Source organism: Podarcis bocagei (assembly GCF_964188305.1).
Source record: "Podarcis bocagei genome assembly, chromosome: 12".
In the NCBI taxonomy this organism is placed as follows: Eukaryota; Metazoa; Chordata; class Lepidosauria; order Squamata; family Lacertidae; genus Podarcis; species Podarcis bocagei.
The window spans coordinates 36,094,450-36,121,892 of NC_138137.1; the positions used below are offsets into that span (position 1 = coordinate 36,094,450).

Here is a 27,443-nt window from a genome sequence, read left to right on the forward strand (position 1 = left end):
TGCACTTATAAAAATCTTCAGATATGAAAGTTTACACGATTTCCTCATTGTGGTAAAATTCCCTTATTTAAAAAATTATGTTCACTACATGAATCTCAAGTAAACCCTTTCTATTTCTGTTTCCCATTCACTGAAAATAATTTTCTGTTTTCAACAGGTTGTCCAAGAGGCTCTGGATAAAGCCAGGCAAGGTCGCACCTGCATCGTAATAGCTCACCGCTTATCAACAGTGCAGAACGCGGACAGTATAGCAGTGATCCAGAACGGGAAAGTCAAAGAACAAGGAACACATCAACAGTTACTGGCTGCAAAAGGAATCTATTACGCTCTAGTCAATGTTCAGGCAGGATCAGCCCCTGCATAAATTAAAACAAAAGCAGAATATTGCTAAAGCTGAATTCACTTCTTGAGATGGCGATTGCAAGAGGCACTACTTGTATCATCACCATATTAAACAAAATAAACCAGTATTGGCGGATGGGATGAATTGCAGCAAGGCTTCTCAAACCGAAGCTTTTCCTATCTTGATCCATTTTCTACACTAGGGTGTGCTTACCTTTCGTTCTCAGCTGTCTAGAGACACATGTTTGTGTTCCTTTTTCAAAAGTTACAGTTGTTTGATCACTCCAAGGACTTTGCTTAAAAATACACACACCTGAAAGTGAAAGAACAAGAGAACAAGCCCTCTCTTTCCTTGCACCCTGGAAGCCAGAACTACAGACCAAGAAGATATGTCGACATCTGAATGGCTAATTGAAGCAAGACCAACTATTATTTACTAATTTAAAAATGGACAATTATGCCGGAGCAACACTGGTGAGTACTCTCAAAGCCAACTATTTTGGATTCTCGGTGAAAAGGGCTTTATGAAGTCTCAGTTGGTGATTGTCAAACTTCCTGGATTGACCTTGAGATGGCTGAAGTGGAAACCTCACTCCACTGGTTGTTTTTTAATGAAGCAGCATTAAGCACGTTTCTTTATAGCTTCCTCACAACATACTGGGAAGCAAATCTACTTGTGTGGCTGTTTTCATTTGAGACTCCTGAAGAAGACCATAGAGCCCGACCTAGCTAGACTGTCCCCCTTCCCACAAATGGGCCAGTCAACAGCAACTGCCTGTGGGAAAGAGCCTTTTTAAGCTTTGGTGGGCATTGCTACACTCTGCGGTAACAAATCCTGCAGTTAAACTAAGAGCTGCATGAATAACTCCTTTCTGTTCTTTAGTAGAGGACTCCAGCTTCTAGTATTAGAACTTTTCTGTCCACTTTCTCCAGAACATTCCTAATTTTTATACACAAAATATATCCCTTCCTACCCACTTTTTCTTCTAAGCTAAAGCCCCCAAATGTTGTCACCTTTCATAGAATCAGGGAACGGACCTCAAAAGTCATCTAGTCCAATGCCTCTGCAATGCAGGATTCTCAACTAAAGCATCCATGACAGATGGCCATCTAACCTCTGCTTAAAAACCTCCAAAGGAGGACAGTCCACCACCTCTGAGGGAGACGGTTCTACTGTGGAACAACTCTTCCAGCCAGAATGTTCTTCCTGATGTTTAGTCGGAATCCAAGTTGCTCCACGCTCCTTTATCACTTCGGTTGCTTCTCTCTGCATCTTTTCCAGGTCCACAATACCCTTTTTGGTATAAATGACTGGATTTTATAGTTTACCACTTTTTTGTATTGCTTTTCATTAACTGACAGCTGCATTTGGTAGTTTCTTGTGGAAGAATGGGGTATAAAGAGATATGTTTTAAAGATAAATACCCACATTAAGTGTTCTGAAGAATTTAAGCACCATATGGGTTAGGGGAGTTTGACCAGTTTGGACAGGAGACTGCCTGCCTTCTTCACAATGAAGTGTGTATATGTACATACAGATTAATCAAGCCAACACTGTCTTTGATGTGGTTTTATTCCAAAGAGAAGAAATTACATAATTGATAAAATTATGAGGGGGTGCTTCGTTTTAAAATGCTAAGAAGGAAGTCCTGAGAATTTTGCGGAGCTATACGCGTGAAGCAACAGTGGTATACATACTTTCTAATAATTACCATATATATATATATATATATATTGCAAGCTTTCAAGTACAGTTTCATTTAATATTCTTGGTTTGGAAAATAAAAGCAAAATTTTAAAACAAGTTTCGCACATGATCATTCTGTTCAAAAGCCTTTTTTAAAGTGGTGGTTTTTGAGTTGCAAAGATCCCATCACAGAAAATAGGACAGTAGTGAAGAATTATATAAAGCAATAATCCCAATACCTATCGTGATTACTTTACACCAGGGGTGACTAACTGCTGGGGGGGGGGGTGTTACCCAGCCCCAAACCAAGTTTTTCTGCCATTCTTTTTTTTTTTTAAGGTAGAAATAGTATTGGGGTCCAAATCATCCGCTATCACTAGACTGATAATTTGATGAGCAGCTGGGTGCTTACCTGCCTGAGAGTGTGGCAAGTGGTGTGTGTGTGCACATGCATATTCACTGCTGGCAAGCAGCTCATGTAAGGCTGGCCAAGGGTGATTTTTTTTTGCCCATGGTTCAGAAAAGCTTACCCACCCCTGCTTTAGAAGCTAAAAATTCTAAGAGCCATGATAATCATCCTGTCTAGAAAGGAATCATGATTCATAATCCTTGCAAAGGCACAGAGCATGTGTACCATTTTCTGAACTACCACTGATTCGCTCGTGTTTTTGCATTGCTGAGGCTTGGTTTAATATTGCATAGTTTCTACTAAGAGTTTGTCATTTTGCATTGCTGTTGCAACATTATTCAAGGAAAACTATTGCATTGTTATTGCAGTAAAGGTCATTATAAAAAAGAAGAGTTTTGCATTCTCTCTGCCTATGCTCAACCGGAAAGTAGCTTACCTAGTTGTAAACACTCCTCTTGGCTTAAACTTTCCTTCCTCAAGTGTACAGGATACACAGACATAGTAATTGCACAAAGCATTAAAGGCACTATATAGTGTCAGCTTCTTCTCTACAGCTGGGCTGTGCTCATTAACTTGACCATGTCCTGTAAACACTGGAACAGAACTTGACACAGATTTTCTGCATCCGTCTCTGGACATGACTTCCAGGTGGTGCAGGCCACAACAATCCTATCAGTGGAAATGTTAAAAAAAACAATTGTTTAGATAAATAGCATTCTAAAAATCAACACAGGTGTTCAGTCACATATGGATGAAGCTGCTGAGTACCCAGATAATGCCATTGTGATCTGACAAGGCGACATACTATGCAGCAATTCTGAATACTAGAACAATGGCTTCAATGTAAAGGGCATAAGTATGCAAGAACCATTTACACCCTTAGCTAAAATGTCTGGATTTCCAGGCAAGATTCAAAGCACCAGTTCTGACTGGACCTCTTAGTATCTCGGGGGAGCACTTTCCCCTGTATCCCCCCCCCCAGCTCAAACACGCTATCTAGTGAATCACACTAGGTCACTTTTATATTACAAAGTCAACTGTGAATCCAGAATCAGTTATCTTTCTTTACTAGCACATTCAGCATCATAACGAATACCATGGCCATACTAGTATTTTACAGCAATGAAAACATTACAGTATCACCAGGACAGGAATAGAAATAGCAACCCCGAGTTCTCCTTGAGATGCTTGTTGTACTTCTCATTCACCCTTGTTCCCCCCCCCCTTGAAGGACATTTCCCCCTCCCATTCTTTAGGGTTCCCATACGTTTGGAAATTCCAAGACATACAACAGAAGACTCTAGTCTGAAGCAGTGTCTGGGCAGAAATTGGGAAAATGTCTGGGAAAATCTGGACATATGGCAACCCATGTCGGCAGTGTCATTTTTGCTGCTGCTGATTTTTCCTAAATACAGTGGTACCTCGGGTTACATACGCTTCAGGTTACAGATTCCACTAACCCAGAAATAGTACCTCAGGTTAAGAACTTTGCTTCAGGATGAGAACAGAAATTGTGCTCTGGTGGCGTGGCAGCAGCAGGAGGCCCCATTAGCTAAAGTGGTGCTTCAGGTAAGGAACAGTTTCAGGTTAAGAACGAACCTCCGGAACAAATTACTTACTTAACCCGAGGTACCACTGTAATAGCAAAAAACATCTTTTTTGAGATTTGGTCAAAAAGCTCAACAACTTTGGGTAAAACTCACCCCCCCCAAAAAAAAGAAAGCTCAAAAACTTTGTCCAAAAAAAAAAAAGGAACAACCCTACATTCTTCCTCAACCCCTCCTTTTTATTTGACAAAAATAAAAACCAGTTAAGTGCTGGCTGTGAGGGCAGCCTGTGATCTCTGGTTTGCCTACTGAAATACTGCCAGGGCTGATACTTTCACTGACGATGTACACAGAGAGAAACGCAGAGAGAAGGTTTAAGTTGTTGAGTTGGGGCTAAGAGCATCCTCACCTGTCGTCTCTAATTCTGTAGAAAAAGCCGTAGCCCTGGTGCACCATTGGAACCACAGCTCCCCCGATTCTCGTGTAGCCGACAAGGCTCGTCGAAAGCACAAAGTTTCCACCTCCCCCGCTGCGAATTAAAAAGAAACACGATTACAGAACGAATCGTTTCCATCCAGAATCAAACAAACACACGGGGCTGCTTTCCCTTTGATCCTTAGCAAGCTACACCAGAGGAAGTGAATGCGCTCTCATCAACATCAAAGCATTAAGAGAGGTTGCCGTAGGTCAGACGGTTGGTCCATCTAGCTCAGGGTTGTCGACACTGACTGGCAACAGCTCTTCAGGAGCTTCACAGAGACAAAGAGTTGGAAGGGACCACAGGGGTCATTGCAGTTCAACCCCCTGCAATGCAGGAATCTTCTGCCTAACATGGGGCTCAAACCCACAGCCCTGAGATTAAGAGCGTCATGCTCCACCAACTGAGCTATCCCAGGTCGTAGGAATCATTCCCAGTCCTACCTGGTGATAATGGGAATTGCAAAGCAAAGGAAGAGGAGGAACTAGCTGGAAGGTGGGTGGAAGTCCTCTCTTGGTCTGCATCCTTCCTGGTCCAGCAGCAAAGACTCAAGAAAGCACCAGGTGAGGACATTTTTAACGGGAGCACTGGAAGTTACACAGCTGTTCTCCAGGCTCTGCTGGAGCATCTGGGACTGCTCAGTCTACAAGCAGTTGGCCTTGTCACCAAGGCAACATTATCAGCTGCTATAGTGGGCTGTTACTCATCCTGTTTCCACCCAGTCAACCCTGACAAATCTGCCACGCTGGGATTTGGTGCGAGATTTGCTGAGGTGCCCCACACTCCCAAAGGGACGCAGGTGGCGCTGTGGTCTAAACCACAGAGCCTAGGACTTGCCGATCAGAAGGTCGGCGGTTCAAATCCCCGCGACGGGGTGAGCTCCCATTGCTCAGTCCCTGCTCCTGCCCACCTAGCAGTTCAAAAGCATGTCAAAGTGCAAGTAGATAAATAGGTACCGCTCCGGCGGGAAGGTAAACGGCGTTTCCGTGCGCTACTCTGGTTCGCCAGAAGCGGCTTAGTCATGCTGGCCACATGACCCACATGACCCGGAAGCTGTCTGCGGACAAACGCCTGCTCCCTTGGCTTATAGAGCGAGATGAGTGTCCAGAGTCGTCCGCGACTGGACCTACCTTTACCTTTACTCCACTCCCAACTGTCAGACAAAGAGATAGCATTTTAAAAGGTACCTTCTAGAGAAAGCAGGATCTGAGAAGAGTTCTGGCACAGGAAGGCTGTGCTCCTTTGACAGAAGCAGGAGACCTAAAAGATGACGGTCAAATCCTGTAAAGAGAAATAATAATCCCATGTGGTTTAGATGTACTGTATGGATTTCTTACTCGCTGCTTGTCTCAATAGCCAGCTGTAGATTTTCATAGCTCTCTGTGCAAGAGACCTGCGGTGGGAAAAGTATGGTTCGAGCACTTTGGCAATCTTTAATTGGTTCAGCCTATTGGCCTCCTGATTACAGCAAGAGCAGTGGCCAAAATGGATTGGGGATTGTGCTCATGGCCATCTGCAGGGATTTCTCAATGGTGTGTGTGTGATAAATACCACAAAGAAAATATGCAAATTAGCACAGAAGAACTGGTCAACAATTTCTGATAAATACGGGGTCTGGATGGTGACAAGGCCTAAGTAGGCCTGGCCTCTGATTAACATACATTTCAGATCAACTCCTGTTTCTCAATGGGTAAATCTGCTGTCTCTCATGTCAGGTGATGCTGTGCTTTGCAGTCCCAATTGTTGGGACATCAAAGCGCAGCGCAGCAATGTTTGAAGGCCTTTTTCAAGCAGCCTCAAGCTGATCCTTTAAAATTCTCCAATTTTCAGAAGTTTAAGGAGCAGAATGAGGTCACTTCAAAGAGCAGCACTGGGAGGAAGAAACTGTTTTCATTATATGCAAACTGCTCCTCTATCCTTCAGCAAGGTGCACTCTGATCATCACCTGATGGGCAGGTGGGACTACATTCTGCTCCAGCAGTGGAGTGATCAGGAGCCCATTTTAAGCTTCCAGTTGTTCCTTTGAAGCCCTGTCATACATGATGTATAGCTTTGGGTGGGTAGGCGTGGCTTCCCCAAAACAGCCTAGCAGGCCAAATCAGGAGGCCTAATGGGCCAGGATTGGTCTGCAGGTCAGCGGTTCCCTACCCCTGTCCTGGACTTTCATTTTAAAATGAAAGCTGGACATCAGAGAATTATGGCACATGGGGGAAGTTAACTAGCCGTCTTGCCCCCTACTATGGATGCTCATGAATTTGCTAAAAGGGTAGCAATGACAGCAGTTTATGCTCTTAGGAGGCAGAGCTTGCTGCCTCCAATGCGTGGAAGGGTGAATTAATATGCCACATTTTCAGCTCGGTTCAGCAGCATGTCGCAATAAAGAGGTGGAGAGAACACAAATGCCAACTTATCACAACACAAACATCCCTTGGCAAGCGTCAAAAAAAAGGAAAGTACCTTTTCCATTCTCGCATTCTTTCATAAGTTTATTGTGCTTTGCAAATGCCTTCAGCATAAGCTGTTTTCGTTGGCCAAGCTGCAGAAAGTTAAGAAAAGAAAAATCATTTGAACGGACTGTGGCGCCCAACAGAATAAAACTGAAGACTCCTCCCTCAAGCAAGACGCTGGAGGAAAAATCGTACATCCCTGCTGTTCCCCTCTAAGCCAACTGAAATTCTTCCTTGTCGCCGTTTATGACCTGCAATCCCCGGGCAAAACGAACACTTTTGGAGTTAATGCAACAACTCAGGGCACTTGTCTATTTAACAATACATCAGCCAGCAGGAGGGAGTCACTACCTTTTCATAGCCGTGTCCTGCAGAGATGAAAGGCGAATCCATACACAAACAGTGAGCATGCATTGTTTTATTAATTATCAGTACGTGCACTCAGTCAAGTCACGGAGGTCTTATCCAGGTGGCATTTGCTCAAAAAGCACTACAAAAAAGAAAATGCAGCACACCACCTGATCCATACCTTACGCCTGCTTCCTTGCTATCCATTATAGCTATGCTTAAAGAGTGTCAGGACAGCAGGACCCGCTCCATTGGCTCAGCAGACAGATGAGCTGGTGTTTCTCTCCTCCTCACCCCTTAACTGTTAGCTGCCATTTCCTATGGCTGCAACAGAGGGAGGGAAGGCGAGTCCATCGCATTTACTCAACTGAGAGATCAGCTCCACCTCCTCCTCTCCCAGAACTGTTTCCTTGCAAGCTGATCATCAGATGAACTAGCTAACCATCGGAGTGGATCTCTGAATTTGCTTGTTTTCCTCAATGGGACCAGGTAATGCTTAAATATCCATATATGCTAAATAAACAAAACCTTGTTTTATGTTTCCCCAAACAGCCCAGTGAATAAATGTGGAAAAGACCCTTCAAAATGGCAATGGAAAGTGACCGCAGCAAAACTGCAAGAGCCAAACTAAAATGGGCACCGAATGAGCCCTGTAAAAAGAGATAAGCTTTATTACACTATCTCTGGCTGTTTGTTTTGCAACAATCCTGCGGTGTGAGAAACCTGAACAGAGCCCTGTGGGATTTCTGCAATGTGAAATCCTAGCTTCCAAGTGCCCAAACCGTTCAGTTAATAGTGGATGAATCCAGAGCTCCAATGCAAGCAAAATACAACAGTACAGTGAACAGAATGAAAAGCAGAAGAAAGGAAGACCCCAAAAATGGTAGAAGTGAGATGGCCGCCTTATTTCTCTGCCAGATTTCTAATTCTTACCACTTGATAGCAAACCGCAGGAGAGAGATCTATCGCTGCCCCACTTAAAAACAAGGAAATCAAATTCCAGTGAAACAATACAGTTTGTTCTGCATTTTAAAAACAACAAGAAATGGCTACATCTCCCATGGTGAATGGGTTTAGTCTTAGGTCTCAAGTTGTGTGTATTACATAACATGATTGCTTTAGTTATCTGTACTCTCTGCCATGAAGAAAGCTGATGAATGGGCTGTATGAGGCAGCAACCAAGATTTAACTACCAAAGGAACATAAGGGCTTATGTATCCACTGGATTTGAACCTTTATTACAAAAAGGCTTGAATAGACAGCCTTGATTCCCACATCCCGGCTACTTTTCACAGCGACAACACAAAGCATGCAGAATTGGAAATCCTAAAGTACTTATCGTTATCAATGCTTACAGTAAAGGCTGGATCTACCATGGATTTGCACCATTCAACAGCTTCCATGGTGCACGGTCTCATAGTCTCTGTCCGGCCATGGTAAAAACGTCTGGTCATAGCAGTTTCATAGCAGCAACCTGGGCTAGAAAAGAATGTTAGGACAATTACAAAAAAGGAAGCTCCCTTTCCACTTGAATGAGAAAGTATCCAATTGTGCAAGCATGTTTTAAGGAAGTAGGGGGGAGTAAAAGGAGACAGGCAAATTGGAAAGCTTATTTATTTATTTTTTAAGCTAACATAAGTAAAGTAAGATTTTCCCTTGGGAAATCTTGCCCATTTTCAAGGGCAAGAACAGAAGGTGAATGCCTGTGAACTTTTAAAAGCAGCAGCGTAATCACAGTGCATTCATTTATTAATTATATTTCTGCCTCACCCATTCTCTAAGTAGCTTATGGTGGATTACACTGTTTCACCGCTTTCATTTGATCTTCAAAGCAACTCTCAAGTGGGATAGGCTGAGACTAACAGGCCACCCACTGTGCTTGCTTCAAGACAGAGAGAGTATTTGAACCCAGGTGTGGACCAACTCCTGCAAAGTTGGTCATATGCAGCATGGCTATTGGGGGATTGGGATTATCACACAGGCACAGGTAAAGACAGTGGCAAAAAAAATTCCTTGCTGCTTAGCACAACATTTCCAGCATGGTTGCATGCAAGCCACTCTAAATGATTAAATGATGAATGACCATCTGCATTTATCATTGGTTGATGGAGTGTGCAAATAATGGGGGTGGAAGAGAGGTTACTGGAGGTGTAGTGAGGGTGTATTAAAGATCCTACCGATTCAATGTTTTAGCAGAAACCCATATATGAAAGAACCAATCAGACTAACTGATCCAGAAACATGAAGGTAATGGGACTGTTCACGCCATCAACACAGTGTGTGCGCGTGTGGTTTGTGTGTGAGCTCTGTGCAGGAGCTCTGTCAGGAGTGCTGGACTGGATTTTGCTGGTGCAGCCGCCCAATCTTCCAATCTCCCTGCCAGCACTTTTACACGTCTTTCTTGGTGGTGAAGTGATTGCTTCACAACAAAAAACCCAATTCAAGCAGCCAATATTTTAATGTAGCTGTGACTGGAGAACAAGGTATCACAGCGGAATACTGACTGACACCGTCAAAAATGGCTGGGAGTGGGGATAAAACACATCCCTCACAAAGGATCCTAACCCTCTCTGGCTCCTTGGTGTGTGCTATTTTGGGGGTGCACCTCCTTTACTTCCACCCTTTGATGACTACCCAGATATGTACTTTCAGAGCAGTTCCTACTGTGACTGCTTTAAAAGCATGTACACCAAGGCAGTAGTCAAAGCCCTGATGTCTCCTACAGAGCCTCAAAATCCTTCAGGGACATCCCACTTTGCTTAGGAGGTCCGAATGCTTTTGAAGCATCCTAATGTATTTCAGGCTTCATTCAAAGTGGCTGCACAGACTCTCGTATAGGTATTTTTGGGTGAGCTACTAAGGATCTGCTCCACAATTTACTTCATTTAGGAATCAACGTATTCAAAGTTATTTGATTCCAATTTTGCCTAGATAACTTTTTTTTCTTACTGTCCGTGACGTTTATAGTACGCCAGCTGGAGAGCAAGCTGAACAAATGTATCGGGATGCAACTGCTGTTTCTTGATCAGTGCTTTGCCGAAGGTTGTAAAGGCGCAATTCACCACCTCTATGTCAGACACCTGAGAAAAACGAAAACGCTGTCACCACAGGAAAAAGGGGCGGGAACCCAAACCCAAAATTTCAACTTCCAAACTCTACACCAGTACGCATATTGACTATTCTATTTCCTCCTCGCCCTCCACACCCCTTACATAGCACTATTGGATTCAGGTGAAAACAGGAACTCAAATGCACTCAAATCTTACTCTTTTTTAAAGATCAACCTTTATACAATGCAATCCTATGCAAGAAGTAAGCCTCACTGAGTTAAACTGGACTTGCCTGGAATTAAGCAGATATAGGACTGCAGCCTTAATTAAAGGGGCATCCTAGATTAATTGCAGGTAGGGGGGGCATCTAAAACCAAAGGAAGCATGCTATTTCTTTCGAAAAGATTGTTTTCATCATTTACCAGTTTACGTAGATTTAGAGCTCAATCCTATGCAAGTTTACTCAAAAGTAGGTCCTATTAAGTTCAAAGCATGTGTGCACAGGATTTTAGCTCTAATCAGTTAAAACCAATTTGATACAACTGACTCGTTACTTTAATCAGGTTGCAATAATTTACAGTCACAAATAAATTGCTGTCGGAGAGAAGGAGGTTTGTACTAATGAGTTCTGAAAGCTCTAATGTTTAATCAACTGTGCCTGTCCCAGATATCACTGTGCTTTGAGAACTCAGTGAAGCTGGTCAGGGAGCTAACCTGCGACAGGTCTAAATAAAGGAAGCTGTGTCTACAGAAAAAGATGCACAGAAAGGACATACCTGCTTCTCATACTGTTCCTTACAGTGCGCAATGTTGTTTAGCACTTTCTGATCCAACCTGAACACAAGTTCCTCTGGCCAGGTGATATCCCGCACTTTGTCTGGTCCCTGTTTTTCATTTCAAAAGATGAGAGAGTAGTCCCAAGATTTATTTCCATAAACGTGAGGATCTTATTATTAACTGGCATAGGATAGGATGGAACTGTAAATCTTTCATACCTTCCACCTTCCCTCCGACTCAACAACCTTGGCATCAATGTAAGAACAGAGGACTACCAAAACCATGGCATCTAGAGGAGAATGCTGAAACATTTGCAAAACAGAAATGACTGTATTAGTGCACCATAAACTTGGGCCCAAACTTACTGATTTTGATTCTCTGGCATTCTTCCACAAAAAGACTCTCAGGGTGTAACACCAGCAGTGTTTTGTATTGCAATGATAAACCACAATAAACCAGAAGGTCTGGCTTATCAGAAATGAGTAAGTGTGCTGGCGAACACTGAGCAATTCCTCCCACTTTGCTACTCCCATAACAAGAGAATCTTGGCTTTCCTTTATGTCTGTAACAGTGATTACGTTTTGTTGCTCCCTAACGAGCCATGATCCTTAGCCAACCTGAAGCCATGTTTTGTTGTTAGTGTTGCTGACTAGGGAGTAACAAACCAAGGCTTACTGGTGTATTCCATTTGCACCAGGGAAGGCAAGGTGGGACTGTTCAGTCAGCATACTGCCCTTTCTAGATAAACCACACGGGGCCTGAAAATCTGGTTTACTGTTATGCTTCTTTTTTATTCAGTATTTAGCTAGCAAGCTCAGACTATAAAGCAACTCCTTTATAAATTGTTATTTATTTGAGGTATTTGTGAAAGCAGCGTGCTAAAACAGAAACTGCTATTTAAAAAGATACAACTCCTTTTTTACCACCAACTTCCCCCCAAAAAAAATAATTGTAGGATTTAAGGAATACAAAGAATCGATGGGGGCTCAGGTAAAAAAAATCTACTTACATCACAGTTTGAACCCAACACTCCATTTGAGAATATAATGCAGTTGTAGGATTTGTCTCCCCAGCGTAGCGTTGGATCTCCCAATAGAGCCAAAGAGGTAATCTAAGTCAAAAGTTAACATTTCAGTTCCAAAAGAAAAGCCTGCAACGTTACCGTTGACAAAAATTGGCCAAAAATGAACAGAAGATCAAAATGAAATCATACAGTTCCCACATCACTTGGCTGCATCTAAAGGTGAAATGAGACAGCAAATTCCCAAACTGCCCTTTGGAGCTTCCTGCAGCCAATCAGAAGCCACGCTTCAGCAGTCGAATGTTTCAGAAGTCAAACAGAGTTCCGGAACGGATTCTGTTCGACTTCCGAGGCACGACTGTACAGTTCTTCTTCTCATTAGCTCTTTTCGATATAGACCAAAGTATTGATTTACACGTATGTGGAGAATGCATTTGTCTGTATACACCGGTATTTTATAGAACTAAATATTGAAAAGGTTGAACTGGAGAGGCCAATCTCCCAGCACAAGCAAATGGTCCTCAGCCACGTTTGGAAGATGTGTTTTCTGACCGAAGTGTATTATTAAACATTACAAGCACTTGCCCCCCAAAAATGCAAATTAGCCCTAAGAAATGACCACAACACTCCCACAGTTCAGTATTAGTTAATGCCCAACAATCTTTTTGTTGCTAATCAGTGTTTTCCCTCTTTGCCTGTACTTGAAAGCTGCCTGTAGAAACCATGTTGCTATATAACCACTGCAAGAAGCTAAGATATAAAAGGCATGAGGATTAATTTTGATGTTTAATTCTGATGGTTGTTTTGTAATCATTACTGTGATCCTGCTTTAATATTTTCATTGAGTTGGGGACTGTTTTGTATTTTATCAGAGTTTTTGTTGTATAGCATCCAGCTGCACAGGTCTCATTCTCGCTCCCATTTGACATGCTTCTGATTTTGGTCTGAGCGAACAGCCGTCTGCCCTCTCATGATACATGCTACCTGCTCTGCAGACACTTTGGTGTCGTGCACCATGTTCATTTCCACTGTTTACTTGTGATATGCTGCAGTTTGTCCTGTGAGCGCAGGAGAGGATTATTTAGCAGAGGGTGAGCTGTGCCAGCTTTGTGTCAACATTGATACTGCCTGATATGTCCCATCTTAAAACAATATCATTATATTAGGGTAATTGATGGGTGGAGCGAAACCTACAGCCTCGACCACAACACGAGGTGAGCCAAATGTTTATTTAACATGAAGCAGGTTATTAAGAACTGCACAGAATATGAAATCCAGCAATCCATAATTACCTCTGTATAATTTTCAGGTGTAGCTTGAGGACTCAGTTCATCGAGGGAGACTACAAATACACTGCTCTGTATTTTTTCCAACAGGGACAGGTTCTCTGGATCCAAGTTGATAAGATAGTCGCGTGTCTAAGAGACAAGTGTAGTCATGATTAAAAATCAAAAAACACATCAATCCAGGCAATCACTGCCCTCCACCACAAAAAGAAGTGTACCAACCTTTGCCCATGGGGTTCTTTCCTGAGATGTTAAGGCAGCCAATCCTGGCCCTTTGGGTTCATTTTGGCATCTCTCTTTGATGTAGGAAAGTTGCCTTGAAGGATTCAAAATAAAAAAATGAGAAATTAAAGCTAGTTAGTAGTCCAGATGCAAAATATCAGTTAAGGTACTCTCTTATGCCTGTGATTATCCAGAACTTGAAACTAACTAATTCAAGTTCCAGTGTCCTATCAGCTAGGCCACCCTGTCTACCTTCATATGCCCACATGCTTTCTCTCAGACCCCAGTTTAAGGATGGTCTGATGAATTGTTTGAATGCCTTCTCAGAACTCATTTCAGATCCATGCCTTTTACAACTATGTACCCATGGCAAAAACTGCACAGAACTACTCGTTTCCCACGATTTCTAGGAGACGCACCTATGCTCAGTGGATCTTGCACTATTTCTCTGTGGAAATATGTCCTTACAGGTCAACATTCATAGCACAACCACATATGTGTTTCTCTTTTCTAGCACGTTCTCTTTTTCGCCTCAAGATATATATTTTTTTAAAAGTAATATTTTAATTGCTCTCTGAAGCACGCAGGTAGTAGCGATGCCTTTTCAGAGAAAAGGAGATAGAGGTCAATGGTTGTTTCTGCAGTAAGGCCCTTTAATGCGGCTGGAAACAGAACAGAGTCAAAATCTCCTTTTCACCACTACATTCAGATACCATGAATGGAAAAGATGGTGGTTTTCAGGAGATGGGGCACAAAAGAGGGATAGCTGTGGCAGCAGTGGCCCTTGTAGCAGCTGCTGTCTAGAAGTTGTCATCCCCTCCTGCCTTTCCCGCCACACATTTCTCAACAGCACACGCCTATTAGCTGTACTCTTAGGACACTCTGGGGAGAGGGCAAATGGCAGCAGCTGCTGCTATAACCACTCAGCCCATCCAACTATTCAGAGAAACCCAGAGAGGTACCCAAATGGCATCCTGTTTTTTAAGCCCAAAGTTGTCATTTGAATTTAAAACTATGGTTCAATATAGCACTAGTGTACTTAGCAGCATCCACCGCCATGGATGAAACTCCCACTGAGCCAAGGTCTCTTGCAGTAGTTTGCTCCTTTTCAGCTTTCGCTTCTTTTATTAGTTCTTGTTCAATACACTTGGGAAATTAGTAGTGACTCACAATGCAATCAGTTTCTTTCCTTTTTTCATGAGGCTGGAGAAAAGCATTGGTTTTATTTCTTTTTTCTCTTTTCCTTTCTGAAATCAGTAACTGAAGCCTGTTCCCATGGGGAGCAGAAGTCGACTAATTAAGAGGCAATTCATCATGAGTCCCCCATGTATACTGAACAGGAAACAATAAGAGGAGCAGAAACTTCAAGGAGGAAATTTTTAAACTCACAGTAAGCCCTTAATAGTGTCAATAGTGCTACAATTGTTTTTGTTTTTTGCAATAAAATGCAATGAAAAAAATGTCACAGATCAGTCAAGACAGAAAACACTGGAATGCATGATCTTGTAATGACGTAATCTGGATCCTCCATAAAAAGTGAGTGAATAACGGATAGGAATTTTAGAGGAAGGAGTTAATGTGAAAGAAACATAATACAGTTGTACCTTGGAAGTCAAACGGAATCTGTTCCGGAAGTCCATTCAACTTCCAAAATATTCGAAAACCAAATTGTGGCTTCTGATTGGCTGCAGGAAGCTCCTGCAGCCAATCAGAAGCTGCGGAAGCCCCATCAGACATTCGGGTTCCAAAAGAATGTTCCAGGGCATTCTGGATTCAAGGCACGACTATGCAGCTCATGAAGTGGAACTCTATCAGAGTACAGTCCACAAAACACTACTGCCATGCAGATGCCATTTATTTCAATGGAGCTTGCAAAACTCCTTTGAAGATGTATAATCTTCCTTGCAAAATGTTCCCTCAGTGATCTCATGGAGACATTTTTAGAATACAAATGTTACTTTTTAACATGTTGTGTAACTCACATTAAATCTACATAGAAACAAAGTAACAGAAACAAACTTGATCATTGATTTTTAACTTGTACTTATTGTAAATATACCTAGAAATCTCTGGTGGACTCAATAATTGACCATCGTGTACCGCATCAAATGCAAAAATTCGACCTTGGCACAGGACTATCAAGTGAGATGGGGATTCACCTTCACTGTCTGAAAGATGAAAAAGAAAAAAGAAAAAAGCCTGTGAGCATGATGCAGTCACTGCAAAATGCCAGGTAAGGTGCTGCAACAAATAAAACCAATACGAAAACCTCTTTTAATCATTACCCAGTTCAATGGAGAAATGTTGTTTCTCAGTCCAACACAAGTCTGCACTGCAAAGATAACTGAAACAGAAAAGCTCTATAGCATGATGCGACAACACAGCCGAATATTTAGGATTCTCTGCAATGTTTACCTCTGGAAAGGAAAAAATAAAACATAGCAGATGTTGGGTGCATTTTGTTTTATCTGGATGAATACTGCAGTGATTTCCAGCGGATGCTTGGACACTTTGATCACAGCAATACATTGGTGACTAGAGTATTTTTAAAAAATATCATTTTCTTAAATGATATGAGCATTAGCATCCACACAAACAAGCTTGAAATACTGTGTACTCTTATCAGAAGATGGGTACACAAGTGGGATATTAGTTGGCTAAACTGGTCCAGGCATCCAGGTGTACACCCAGACGAGCTTTGAGGCACCGAGGCAAATTGACCTCAGTAGCTAGACTGGTTTGTGAGAGTATTTGGCTGGGGTGGAGTGTTGGGGAATTTGGCCTGAGACAAAAGCCACTTAAGAGGCTAGTGTGAGGGCCTCTCAAATCTTCAGAAACTGTCAACAAGCACTTTTAAGACTCCCAAATAATTATTTGCATTCCCTTATGCATACAGTACTCCTTTAACAAATCAGCAATATTATTTTAAAATTTATGCTTTGTCTAGTGGCAGAGTTCATCCCACACCTAGGCCTACTATCCATGTTCCTAAGGCATTCTGAGTGAATTGGTAGCAGTGGATTTAAAACACACACACACACACACACACACACACACACACACACACACACCTGTGTTTATATAAAGTGAGGATGAGGGAACCAGTACCCCTGACATGCTAATCTTCACTGTATGGCTTTCTCCAAATGCTGAAGGCCCACACCTTGTTACTCTGTTCTTCAACTGTTAAGGTATTTTTGTTTTGTGGGTTCCACCCATTTTGTTGAATCTATACAATACTATTTAGTGTTTTGATCATTACAGCACTTTTAAGTGCTTCACTTGTTTTCAAAACTATATATTGTGACCGGCCTCAGGACTTTATGGTAAGGGGCAGGTAAGCAATATTACAAATAAACATGTGAGAGAGTTGGCTGGTCCTCAACCGTTAATAATGTGGTCCAGGTTACAGGCTCTTTCCTAGAGATGAGAGGAAGTGGAAGCAACTGCAGATGGACTGAGGGGGCAGGTTGATAGTAAAGACGCCAGCCCATGGAAGCAGCCCTTGTGTTGATCTAGAGAAAAACTTCTCACATTTGAAGAATGGTCTCGTCTTTCAATAACCAAGGAAAGAAAGAAACGAGAGTGAGTGTTTGCTTTCTCCCTAATCACTGCCTCTTCCAGGAGGGGGATGGGAGAGTTCAAAGGTTCTTGTTAGGACATGGGAACATGGATCTGACTTGAGACATCTTCATTCCTACAGCTCAGTGTTATTGCTGCTAATGGTCTCTGCCCCTCGGCCACAAGCCCACAATTAGTGCATACTGCCCTAAGTAGATGACACAGGTTTATAAAGAAGCAGGCAGATCATTTTACCTTCAGGAATGTTACATGAAGGAGGCATTCTCGGTTTGTACATTGCAACTACCTACATATTGGCATTACTGAAGAGAACAGTGGCAACAGGGCATGTTTCGCAGAGGCAATCAAATAGGGTGTGCCTATAAAGATTATTATCTCACCAAGAGCTTCATACACCTGTCAACAACATTCCTGGTGATTGTGTGTTCAAGCGGATGAAGAGGGGCAACTCAGCATCAATGTAAATGTAACATTGTCAGTACACTGCTTTACTGTGGCATCGATTCATATTCCCTGAAACCTCTTTCTTGCACTGATGGCTGTACTGGTGGGAAAGGCCTCTCCATCGGCTCACCAGAAAGATGAGCAACTTTTGCCTCCTAGTCTCCTTGAATTGTTTCCATTCCAGCTGGACATTGCAAGAACTCTGTAGCTAAGAACTAGTGCAACTAATAACTAGTGTCCAAGTTTGTTTTATATAAAATAGTTTCACAACTACTTTTATTTTTATAGACATTACAATCATTGCAATTTAATCAACCTACTAACGTTCACTGTGACCAAAGTACAAACATAATTTAAGAAGCTTTTTTACTGTCAACCAAATGAGGCCAAAGGAAATCCACCCTCTTTTCAATTAGATTTATAGATGTGACCGAACCTTTTTGTTCTTATGTAGGACTGCAAGATCCTGTTACTGAAGGTGCTACTGTGCTTTGAAGAGTTGCACAAAAAGTCAAATCTTGTGGCTATTTAGTGCCAAGATACTGCAAAGACCATGCTTAACTGAAGATATCCTTTTAAGTAATTTTTACATAGGTTACAAAGATTTCAGTGGGACTTTTAAGAAATAAGTGACTATTTGCCTCTGGATTCCTACACTGCAGATTAAACCTTACTGTAAGGCCAGAAACCAAACAATAATAATGATTCTTAAAACCAGAGCAGCAAAATAAATGTACTTGTGAGCCCTTTTGTATGCAATGGATGCCATATAAACATGCTTTGTTTTAAAAAAAAAAAATTCTTCTAATCTAGAAAATCATTTTTTTTTACCTGTCCTGAAATAATTGGCAATGGAATCTTGTGTAATTCCTGGAATCTTGCAGGTGTTAAACAACTTTCGAAACTGATTCATATCCAGAGGCATATTGCCCTGTTTATGTACAGGCAACTTTTCTCTGTAATAAACACAACAATACATTGTTAAGACACTCAAATTCTGTTGAAAAGAATGTGCAGCAAACCCAGGGATAAGAAGATACCAGATTTGACACCAGGAAGGAATCTTTCCCTGATTAAATAGGCTAGTGTTCTGAACCCTTATACCGTTTTTCTACAGCCCATGAGAAGAATCACTTACCTAAGTCAGCAAAGCTATCTGCTCATCAGTAAACACTAGTGAGGTGTCCTCTGTTCTCTCTTTTTATGACAATTACAGCCTCATATTGCGCATGCTAACTTGGATGCAGTGCCGTACAGTTCAATGGGACTTACTCCAGCCTGCAGCCTTAATCCACAAGAAGCTGATATATGTTTGAAGCAACTTACATTAGGGCACAGGTTAGGACTTCCAAGACACGGACACAGACAGTGCAGTCCTATACATGTCTGCTCAAAAATAGTCCCATTGAGTTTACTGGGGTTTACTCCCAAGTAAGCACGTACAGAACTCCTCAAACAATCAAATGGGACTACATTCAGCAATGAACATTAGCAATATTTACACTCCCACCCAAAAAGTGACCAGTATCATCCTTATATATAAGAACTAATACATGGTGCTTTTAAGTTTCTTACGTTCTCAATAGTTCCCAGAATTTCAAGGTATGCCATACAGCAATGCTTCCTCTTTCTATCTGAGTCCCTTCTTTAGGTGGCCAGTAATGTTCAAGGTAAGGGCCTGGCCCTCCAAAATTATGATAGATTTGTGTTGGTAAACGTGCATCAAGATAGGCCACATTCAGCCACCATTCCTCCAGCTGAAAAGAAACAGCAATTAAGAGCATAAGGAGCATTGAGCACAGTTCTGACAATTAGATTTGTCTTTTGCCGAATGGCCTCAGGGCAAGCATAGCTGCATAACTGGCACTGGCAAAAGTAGTTCTGCACATCAAGAGAGGGTTAGGAATATAAGGATCAAGCAGCCGCCCTCCATGCCACACAACAAACAATATTTGAAAGTAAAGGGAGACTCAGTTTCTGATCTGGCATGGGGGATTCCTATGCAAAGAATATATATATATATATGCGCCTAAAGTAGTTATTTGGATCAAACGTTTTCCTATTTTAAATTGCTTTTCGTACTCTTACACAGAGGTCCTTGCATGCTCCAAGCAATGTGCTGACCACATATGCCTGGTCCAGCTATCTGGAAATGCAAGTGGGCTTTGCCTCTTGCTAACATTTCTAGCAGTTAAACCTTACTTGTGGTCAACAATGAACCTGTGGACATCAGACATTTATCTCATGTTTAGAATCTATAAATGTAGCGCTCTACATAGGATTATCCTACACCTGAAGTGTTTTTTGTTTTGTTTCTAAGTATCAGGTGCTTGAATTTTCGGAAGATATTATGGCATTTAAAGGTTCATGTGAAACTGTCTCCATTTTCTAAACCCTGATATGGGTCTCTGCACAATTAAAATAGGGAAGAAAAAAGGATTTCCTTCTGTTTCTTAGATATGAAATGGTAAAATATCACAAACCAGGAATCCAGTTTAAGAAATATTATGTAACAAATATTTTTTTTAACTCTTCTTCAACCAACAAATTTAAGACCAAAGCAAAGCAGCCTGTGCTTGAGCACATTAAAATGTTTGTTCCTGCATCTAGATGGATCCACAATACAATTAAAGTGAAGCACTGGTCTTATGTTAATTTAGGCTGCACTCCTATACACACATGAAGTCCACTGAACACAGAGGGACTTCTGTAGAGAGTAAACATGCATTGGATTGCTCTGCAAGACTTATTGACTTCAGTGGGATGGAAATCAGAATATAGTATTTTTTATTAACTGAACTGGTGATCTGGTTATTATGCATTTGTGCTGCTTTTCCACACATAAAAAGAGGATTTTGTCCTGAAAATTCTGCTAGAATGTGTGGTTCATCCCACAACATGAGATGAAGCAGTATGAGTAAGGATCAAAGTATTGAGTCAATGACTGATATTTCTAAGATATAATCCTTGCACCCTTTTCTTGTCTTTCATTAGAAAACTGATTATCAGCATGAATTAGCAAAACATGCAAGCTTTCTTAAAACATACCCAGTTCCTCTTCACTTTAGCTCTTTCAACTAATTTTTGATGTAGCTCTTTCCCAACCCCATTTCCAAATCTTTTTACTATGTCAGAAGTTCTTTGATATTCTTCTTGATTTAGGAAAGGTCTCACTGCAAAACACAAATGTTTAGATAAACAAAAATGTTCTGAACCTTTTTATGACTGTACTTCCAAGTTGCATTTATGTTCCAAAGTTCAAAATCAGTGTGCAGAAAACAAACAAAAAAACCAACTTCCACGGCTGACAGTATCTGTAAATAGTTATTTCTTAACAGCTGAATGTTAACGAGACAAACACAGTGCAGGTTCATACATGCAAACCCATCTCTCTTTTTTAATTTTTTTTATTAAACTTTCCATTTAACAATCCAATCATATCACATTAGTTATTCCAAATTATACCAATACATATCATTAAGTCCAAATATTTTGCCAAATTTTAAATTTTTGTTGGGGGTTCCCATGCTTCGAGTTCAGTAAGGGTCCAATCATCTCATATTTCTGCTGCTTTTGGTCATGCAAACCCATCTCTGTAGTACTAAATGACGGCTTACATGTGCAGAAGAATTGTTATAAATTAATAACCACAAACAAAACTTCCATTACCATCCAGTATCAACTGAAACACAATGTTATTGGAATGGACAGAGTTTGCACATGTGGCTTAGTTAACAAGACTAAGAAGATGCCTGGGTGAATTACGGTAGCCTGCAGTCACTACACTCTCAAAGTAAAATGGAAAGCTCACATTGAGCCTGAACAGTAACCAGTGTTCAGTAGATATATCATAGATATAAGGCATTGTTTTTTTCCTTTGAGAAAGAGTGTCACCACAACTAATCCTGAGAAGATAAAGAGTGAAACAACATGGTCAAGTCCTTTGACAATATTTGAATATTTTGCCAAGCCTATATTTTAAGTATAACTGAGCCAGGGCTATTTCTGTACTGTAAAATCTGCAAATTGCTCTCCTGCCCTTTTGCCAATCAGAATAGAGCCAAATACCATGCACACCGTATTCCCTGGCTAGGTTTCAGATTATTACACCTGAAGAAAAAACAGTGAGCCATGGAAGAGTCAGGCAGCAATAATCACTCAGTGATTATCCACCATTGCTAAATCGTGCTGGCAAGCCTACGTCTATTTACCAAGTTTGCTTGTTTTCTACTGAACTTCTTTCAAGTGTGCATATTGTCAGAGACTAACACTGCAATTCTAAGGAGCATTCCAACAGACTGGTATAGCCTGTAAATTGACTCTTAAGGACACAGTCATTACAGTGCTTGGCTGGAGAAATCTGAAGCTATTTGATTCTTAGGCCTATGAAACTTTTAATAGGACACAATGTACAATGACAACTTTATACATTGGCATAAATGCCCAATGTTTAGGAAGATATTAGGAAGTGATAGTTGGGAATTATTTTGATTCAGAAGTGTTGCTAAAAAAAAAAGTATGCAAGTCCTCGGTAACAACCATTCTTTTCTAATAATGTTTCATGAAAAATGAAAACTTACAACAATAAGGGTTGCAAGTATTAATTAACTACGGCTTTAGTTGATCAAGCAATCAATGGGAGCTAATTTTATTTCCAACCAAGGTATCCAATGCTCACTGGATACAACCCACCTGGTTTTAAATCGAGAATATGAGAGTTAAGGTTAAAAGGAACATTTTTAAAAAAGATATATGGTTTGTAACAGGAATAAGAAAATATTCTTTTCCTTCTAGTAATGACTGCAATTTTTTGGCTTTTAAACTGTAACATCTCATAGTTCCTTGGGTATTTCAAACAGGCATTCTAGTTTGAAATACTAGACAATCTAGACAATACACAAATTTATTTACATTTACAGCTCAATCCTATTCAGAAGTAACCCCCACTGAGTTCAATAGTACTCTCTTAGGCTGCAACCCTATACACATTTACCTGATAATAAGTTCTTTATTAACATCTTATAATAATAATAATAATAATAAATTTTAATTATTGTTTCTAAGCATGGTGTCACTTACAGCTTCAGTATATAGAAATCTGCTGTATTTTGAAGGTTGTTTGCCTTGGGTAGGAACCAAGTAATTTTAACAAGGACACTGTCACGGTTTCAAGCTCCTCCCATTTGACTTTAGAAAGTGCAGTGTTGGATAACGCTTTACAACCTTTGCACAGTCCAGTGGCAAACATTTTTATTGTGACTTCATGTGCTTTAAATATTGAAAGCATACTGGTACATTTCGTGCTAACTCTGTAAGTAAAGTAATGTATTATAGCAACTGTGTTTCAAACTCCTTAGTACTTTCAGACTCTTAACATGCATGAAGTTATTTGATTAAGCAGACAAAAAGCAGGTTATTATTTCCATGTTACTTAAGTCTTTACCCACAATAAACATTAACGTTTGTTTAAGACCTGAATCGAGGTACTTCCTTAAAGATTCGTCAAGAGCAGGAACGGGCAGTGAAGGGAGTGAACTCTGATACTGAAATGTACGCTCTTCGGAAGAATCAGTCACTTGGTTTTCCATGACGATCTGCAGAAAACAGTATTTTTTAAGAAAAATAAAAATAAACAGACTCCTATAAACTGATTGCACTTCCTGATCTGTCGTTAATTCATCTTACTTGGGTAATTTACAATGTAAACCTCTCCCACCATCCAAGTTGATTTGAATGTCCCTGCCTGTTTAAAAACAATCATACCTTTTACTCCAGAGACATCACGCTCTCCTTCTGCTGGAGTGCATATCTTCTACAGGCCTTTTTTTAAAAGTCAGAACTTCAGAGCTATTCCCTCACAGCAAAGCTTCTAAACTGTGGGAACGGGAAACAGAACTGCAAGTCCTGGGTGTGCCTAGTGAAAAAGGTATCAATCCCGCCCTTCTGAAAGATCATACAGTGGACGCTCGGGTTGGGAACATGATCCGTACGGGAGGCACATTTGCAACCTGCAGCGTTCGCAACCCACGACCCGCACATCTGCGCATGCACAGGTTGCGATTCAGTGCTTATGAGCAAGCGCTGAAACCTGGAAGTACCGTATTTTTTGCCCTATAGGACGCACTTTTTCCCCTCCAAAAATGAAGGGGAAATCTGGGTGCGTCCTATGGGGCGAATGCAGGCTTTTGCTGAAGCTTGGAGAGCGAGAGGGGTCGGTGCGCACCGACCCCTCTCGCTCTCCAGGCTTCAGGAAGACATCCGCAGCCTAGGCAGCCCTGTGGGAGGTCCCGCAGGGCTGTCTAGGCTGCGGATAGCAGCCTGCTTCCCGGAGCGTCGGGCGTCCTGAAAGCAGAGCACCCCCGCGCCGGGCAGACATCCGCAGCATGTTGGAGCCCTGCAGGAGTTCCCCGCAGGGCTCCCCACGCTGCGGATAGCAGCCTGCCGCCCGGCGGGCGGGGCGCCCTGATGCAGAGCGCCCCTCGCGCCGGGCAGACATGGGCCAGCCCCACAAGCTCGGGGGACAGCAGGGAGGCGCAGCACCGCCATCCCGCTGTTCCTCGACCTGGTTCGGTTTCCTCGACCTGCTTTTGGGGGGGAAATAAAGGGGGGGAAATTCCTTTATTTCCCCCCCAAAAAACTAGGTGCGTCCTATGGGACGGAGCGTCCTATGGGACGAAAAATATGGTAACCCATTCCAGTACTTCCGGGTTTGGTGCAGTGCGCAACCTGAAATCACACAACCCGAAGCATCTATAACCCGAGGTATGACTGTAATCTAGAGGGGCTCTCAATGACACTGAAGTTGATAATGATATGCAAATTTAAGTACAACCAAACCACCTTGTGCAGCTTATGAATTATAGTAATTAATGTATAGTAATAATACATCATGATCTTAGTATCATACTCAATTGGGTTTACGCAACATGTATTTTCCCTCCATGGTACATATGACGATACCTCTTAGTGACAACCTTACACTATATTATTTCAATCCCTGCCCTTTACCACCAGTAGGTTGTTGTGTCAGAAGTCCAGAACAAGCCAGTCTTTACTGATTTTTGTGAAGCATCTTGGGCACCCACGGCAACAATGTTCCCTGACTGTGTGCTCTGCCTTCTGGCCCCTTTGCAAAAGGTAATCTAAAATGCATTTATTTTTCAGGGTGATTGAGAAACACACACTTCACTTTCTTCCCGAACCCTGACAACGTTGCTATCATTTCTCGTGCATACACCGTCTAATACGCCCTAGGTGCTTCCCAAAAAGTAAAACTACAAACAGAGGCAGCTGACAGCTTACGCAGGCTGCATATACACACACTGCGTTGAAAATACATTCCCCCCCCCTCCCAAACGAACCCCAAGAACAGTCGTTCATTCACGGACCTATAATCCACAGCACCCTTAACAAGCCACGGTTTCCAGGATTTTTTTGAGGGGAGGGGAAATGTGCCTTAAATGTGTAGGCAACCCTAGTTTCGCAGGGTTGCGTTCAAGTTGCAGCTGGGGCTCTACAGTAAGCAGTTGCAGGGACAGTAGTGGGCTAAAAAAGTTTTGCTGGTGGCGTCAGCCCTAGCCCAGGACGGCTTACTGCACAGCAAATCAATAACACAAAACTCTGTCACGCTCCGTTGCGAACTTTGCCTGTTTTCGCGTTATTGTTTTTTTTACAGAATTCATCGGGCTGCGCTTTGCAAAGTGTCGAGTTTGTTTACCTCTGGCTGCTGAGCTGCAGAAACAACAGGAGGCGGCCTATGGGGTGGGGTGAGGGAAGGAGAAAGGGGAGCAAGCAAGGCCCCCCAAAAACTCACTTGCGGGGCGCCCCCCTTTCTGCGGGGCTCCCACCCCACCCGGGCGCCCTCCTCCTCCTCTTCCCACAGCGCTGCGCTGCCTTCCCCTACCTGAGCCCCGGCGCCTGGCAGGCCGCGCTGCTTGCTCGCTTTCCCGCTCGGAGAGGCCTCCGCGTAGCAGTCGGGGTCTTCGCCGCCGCCCGTCCCTCGGCCTCCAGCCCAAACAGTGAAGCCGGAGTTGCTCAAGCGGGAGCGGCGGGAGGCGGAGGCTTCTGCTTCTTGGCTCGCTTCTCCTCTCACCTTTACCCCACATCCAGGCCTGCTGGGAAGGAGGAAGTGCCAGCGCCTGGCGGGGCTTCTCCAAGGCGGAGCGCGCGGTGCGCAAGGCGGGTTGGAGGCCGGCCTTGGGTCGCCTGGGCTGGGGCAGGGCCGACGCGGAGGGAGAGACCCGGGGGCGCCGGGAGCAGCTGCAGGGGGCGGGAAGCAGAGCAGACCCGGCGGCCCCCGCTGTCTGTCGGCTCGCACGCTTTCTAACCCCGCGTCGTCGCCCGACCCACTTGCTGCATTTCTGAAGAGCTGCTGCGCGCCACACCTGCTCCTTATTTTTTTATTATTAAAACGCCGTGCTCCTTTTAAAGAAGCGGTGCGCGAAAATAAATAAAAGAAAAGAAAAAGCACTTCCTGGCGGAGTTTGGCAACGAACCCCGTGAATTTCGTTGGGTTTTTGAACAGGTTTTCCCACACCCACTCACAGCAACTCTTAAAAGAAGAGCGCATCCAGGTGTCCACAGGATATATACACACTGTAAAAATCGCAATCGTGCTTGCTGATGCTGCAGCCAGAGGCACAAAGCCAGAATCTTAAGGATTTCTTAATCTTACCGCTGCCAAAACTTCTAATTATGGATCGCATTTGAGTCCGTGGGACACACCATGGTTTGGGGAGGGTCCCCTCTGGAAACTCAGAAGATCCATGCTATTTAAACTTTTGCACCATGGAACCCCCGATGCATAGTTTTCCCAGTGCAGTCTACGTGCACTGATGTGATCTGATATGTGATTCTTTCCCCCTAACAATTCTTTCCAGGTTACTCCCTTCAGAACTTTTCTTATAGATGTCTTATGTGTAGATTTTCTGATCCTAGGTATGTATTAGAGTTCCTGTTAACCTAGCAGTTTGAAAGCAGGTCAAAGAGCAAGTAGATAAATAGGTACCGCTTTCTGTGCACTGCTCTGGTTCGCCAGAAGCGGCTTAGTCATGCTGTACGCCGGCTCCCTCGGCCAATAAAGTGAGATGAGCGCCGCAACCCCAGAGTCGGTCACGACTGGACCTAATGGTCAGGGGTCCCTTTACCTTTACCTTAGGTATTAGAGTTTTTTGGAAGTGACATTATTCAGAAGAATACAGACATTAACAAAAATGCAAGAAGACTGCAATATAACGCAACCATAATTATTACCACACCCGTACTACAGATTGCAAAAGGTATGGAGGTATTCCCATGAACAGTGTATATAAATTAGTCAGCGCATCTCAGAAATTTACTTCTGGTGTTGTATTAGTAAGGATATTAGCGGGGCCCTCTACAACATTTCTAATACCAGTTATATAAGTAACACAATCAAAGCTAAAATTAAGCCTCAGCTGAAACTGGTGTATATGTGTGTGTGTGTGTGAGAGAGAGAGAAATCTTGTTTGCTCCAAACTTCACAATTTTAGTTACTGTTCTGGAGCCTTGCAAAAAGAGGGAAATGTTCACCCATTCAAAGTGAAAGTATGAAGCACTGGCCTTTCTCCAAGCTGGCTTTGTGACATCATCATTTAGCCAAGTCTGATTGCCTGCAGGATAATGTGACATCATCACATCAGGAAAAGGTAAATTCAAATTAATTTCCAGTCTTTATTTTGTACTACGGTGAGAAGGCATCTGCCACATATAAATGTTTCTTGGAAGTGTGGGCCACAAACAAATGCGTAGTTGACACACTTTATGACAATTCCGACTGCTGA

General features: G+C 42.5%; 2 protein-coding genes across 6 annotated transcripts in view; one reads left to right on the plus strand and one right to left on the minus strand.

The window, feature by feature from the left end:
- Window positions 1-2,602, plus strand: part of LOC308569358 (ATP-dependent translocase ABCB1-like) — a 57,995-nt gene extending 55,393 nt beyond the window's left edge. For all 4 annotated transcript variants that reach the window (XM_081163143.1, XM_081163144.1, XM_081163142.1 and 1 more), the window contains exon 28: window positions 158-2,602. In XM_081163143.1, coding sequence (XP_081019269.1) covers window positions 158-364 — 207 coding nt within the window. In that variant the 3' untranslated portion in view covers window positions 365-2,602. The remainder of the gene's footprint in view (window positions 1-157) is intronic.
- On the minus strand, window positions 1,898-25,775 carry CROT (carnitine O-octanoyltransferase). 2 transcript variants are annotated; one of them, XM_081163201.1, is made up of 17 exons: window positions 25,544-25,775; window positions 23,114-23,234; window positions 20,689-20,813; window positions 19,216-19,397; window positions 18,472-18,596; window positions 15,674-15,782; window positions 13,615-13,708; window positions 13,399-13,524; window positions 12,095-12,196; window positions 11,304-11,387; window positions 11,085-11,192; window positions 10,208-10,338; window positions 8,614-8,737; window positions 6,921-6,999; window positions 5,651-5,744; window positions 4,395-4,514; window positions 1,898-3,107 (listed from the first exon to the last, which is right to left on the minus strand). In XM_081163201.1, the coding sequence occupies exons 2-17, from the start codon at window positions 23,226-23,228 to the stop codon at window positions 2,987-2,989; spliced, it is 1,839 nt and encodes a 612-aa protein (XP_081019327.1). In that variant the 5' UTR covers window positions 23,229-23,234; window positions 25,544-25,775; the 3' UTR covers window positions 1,898-2,986. The 2 variants fall into 2 exon arrangements, with proteins under 2 accessions (XP_081019327.1, XP_081019328.1); XM_081163202.1 differs by lacking the exon at window positions 25,544-25,775 and adding an exon at window positions 23,404-23,537.
- Between the last annotated feature and the right edge of the window lie 1,668 nt (window positions 25,776-27,443).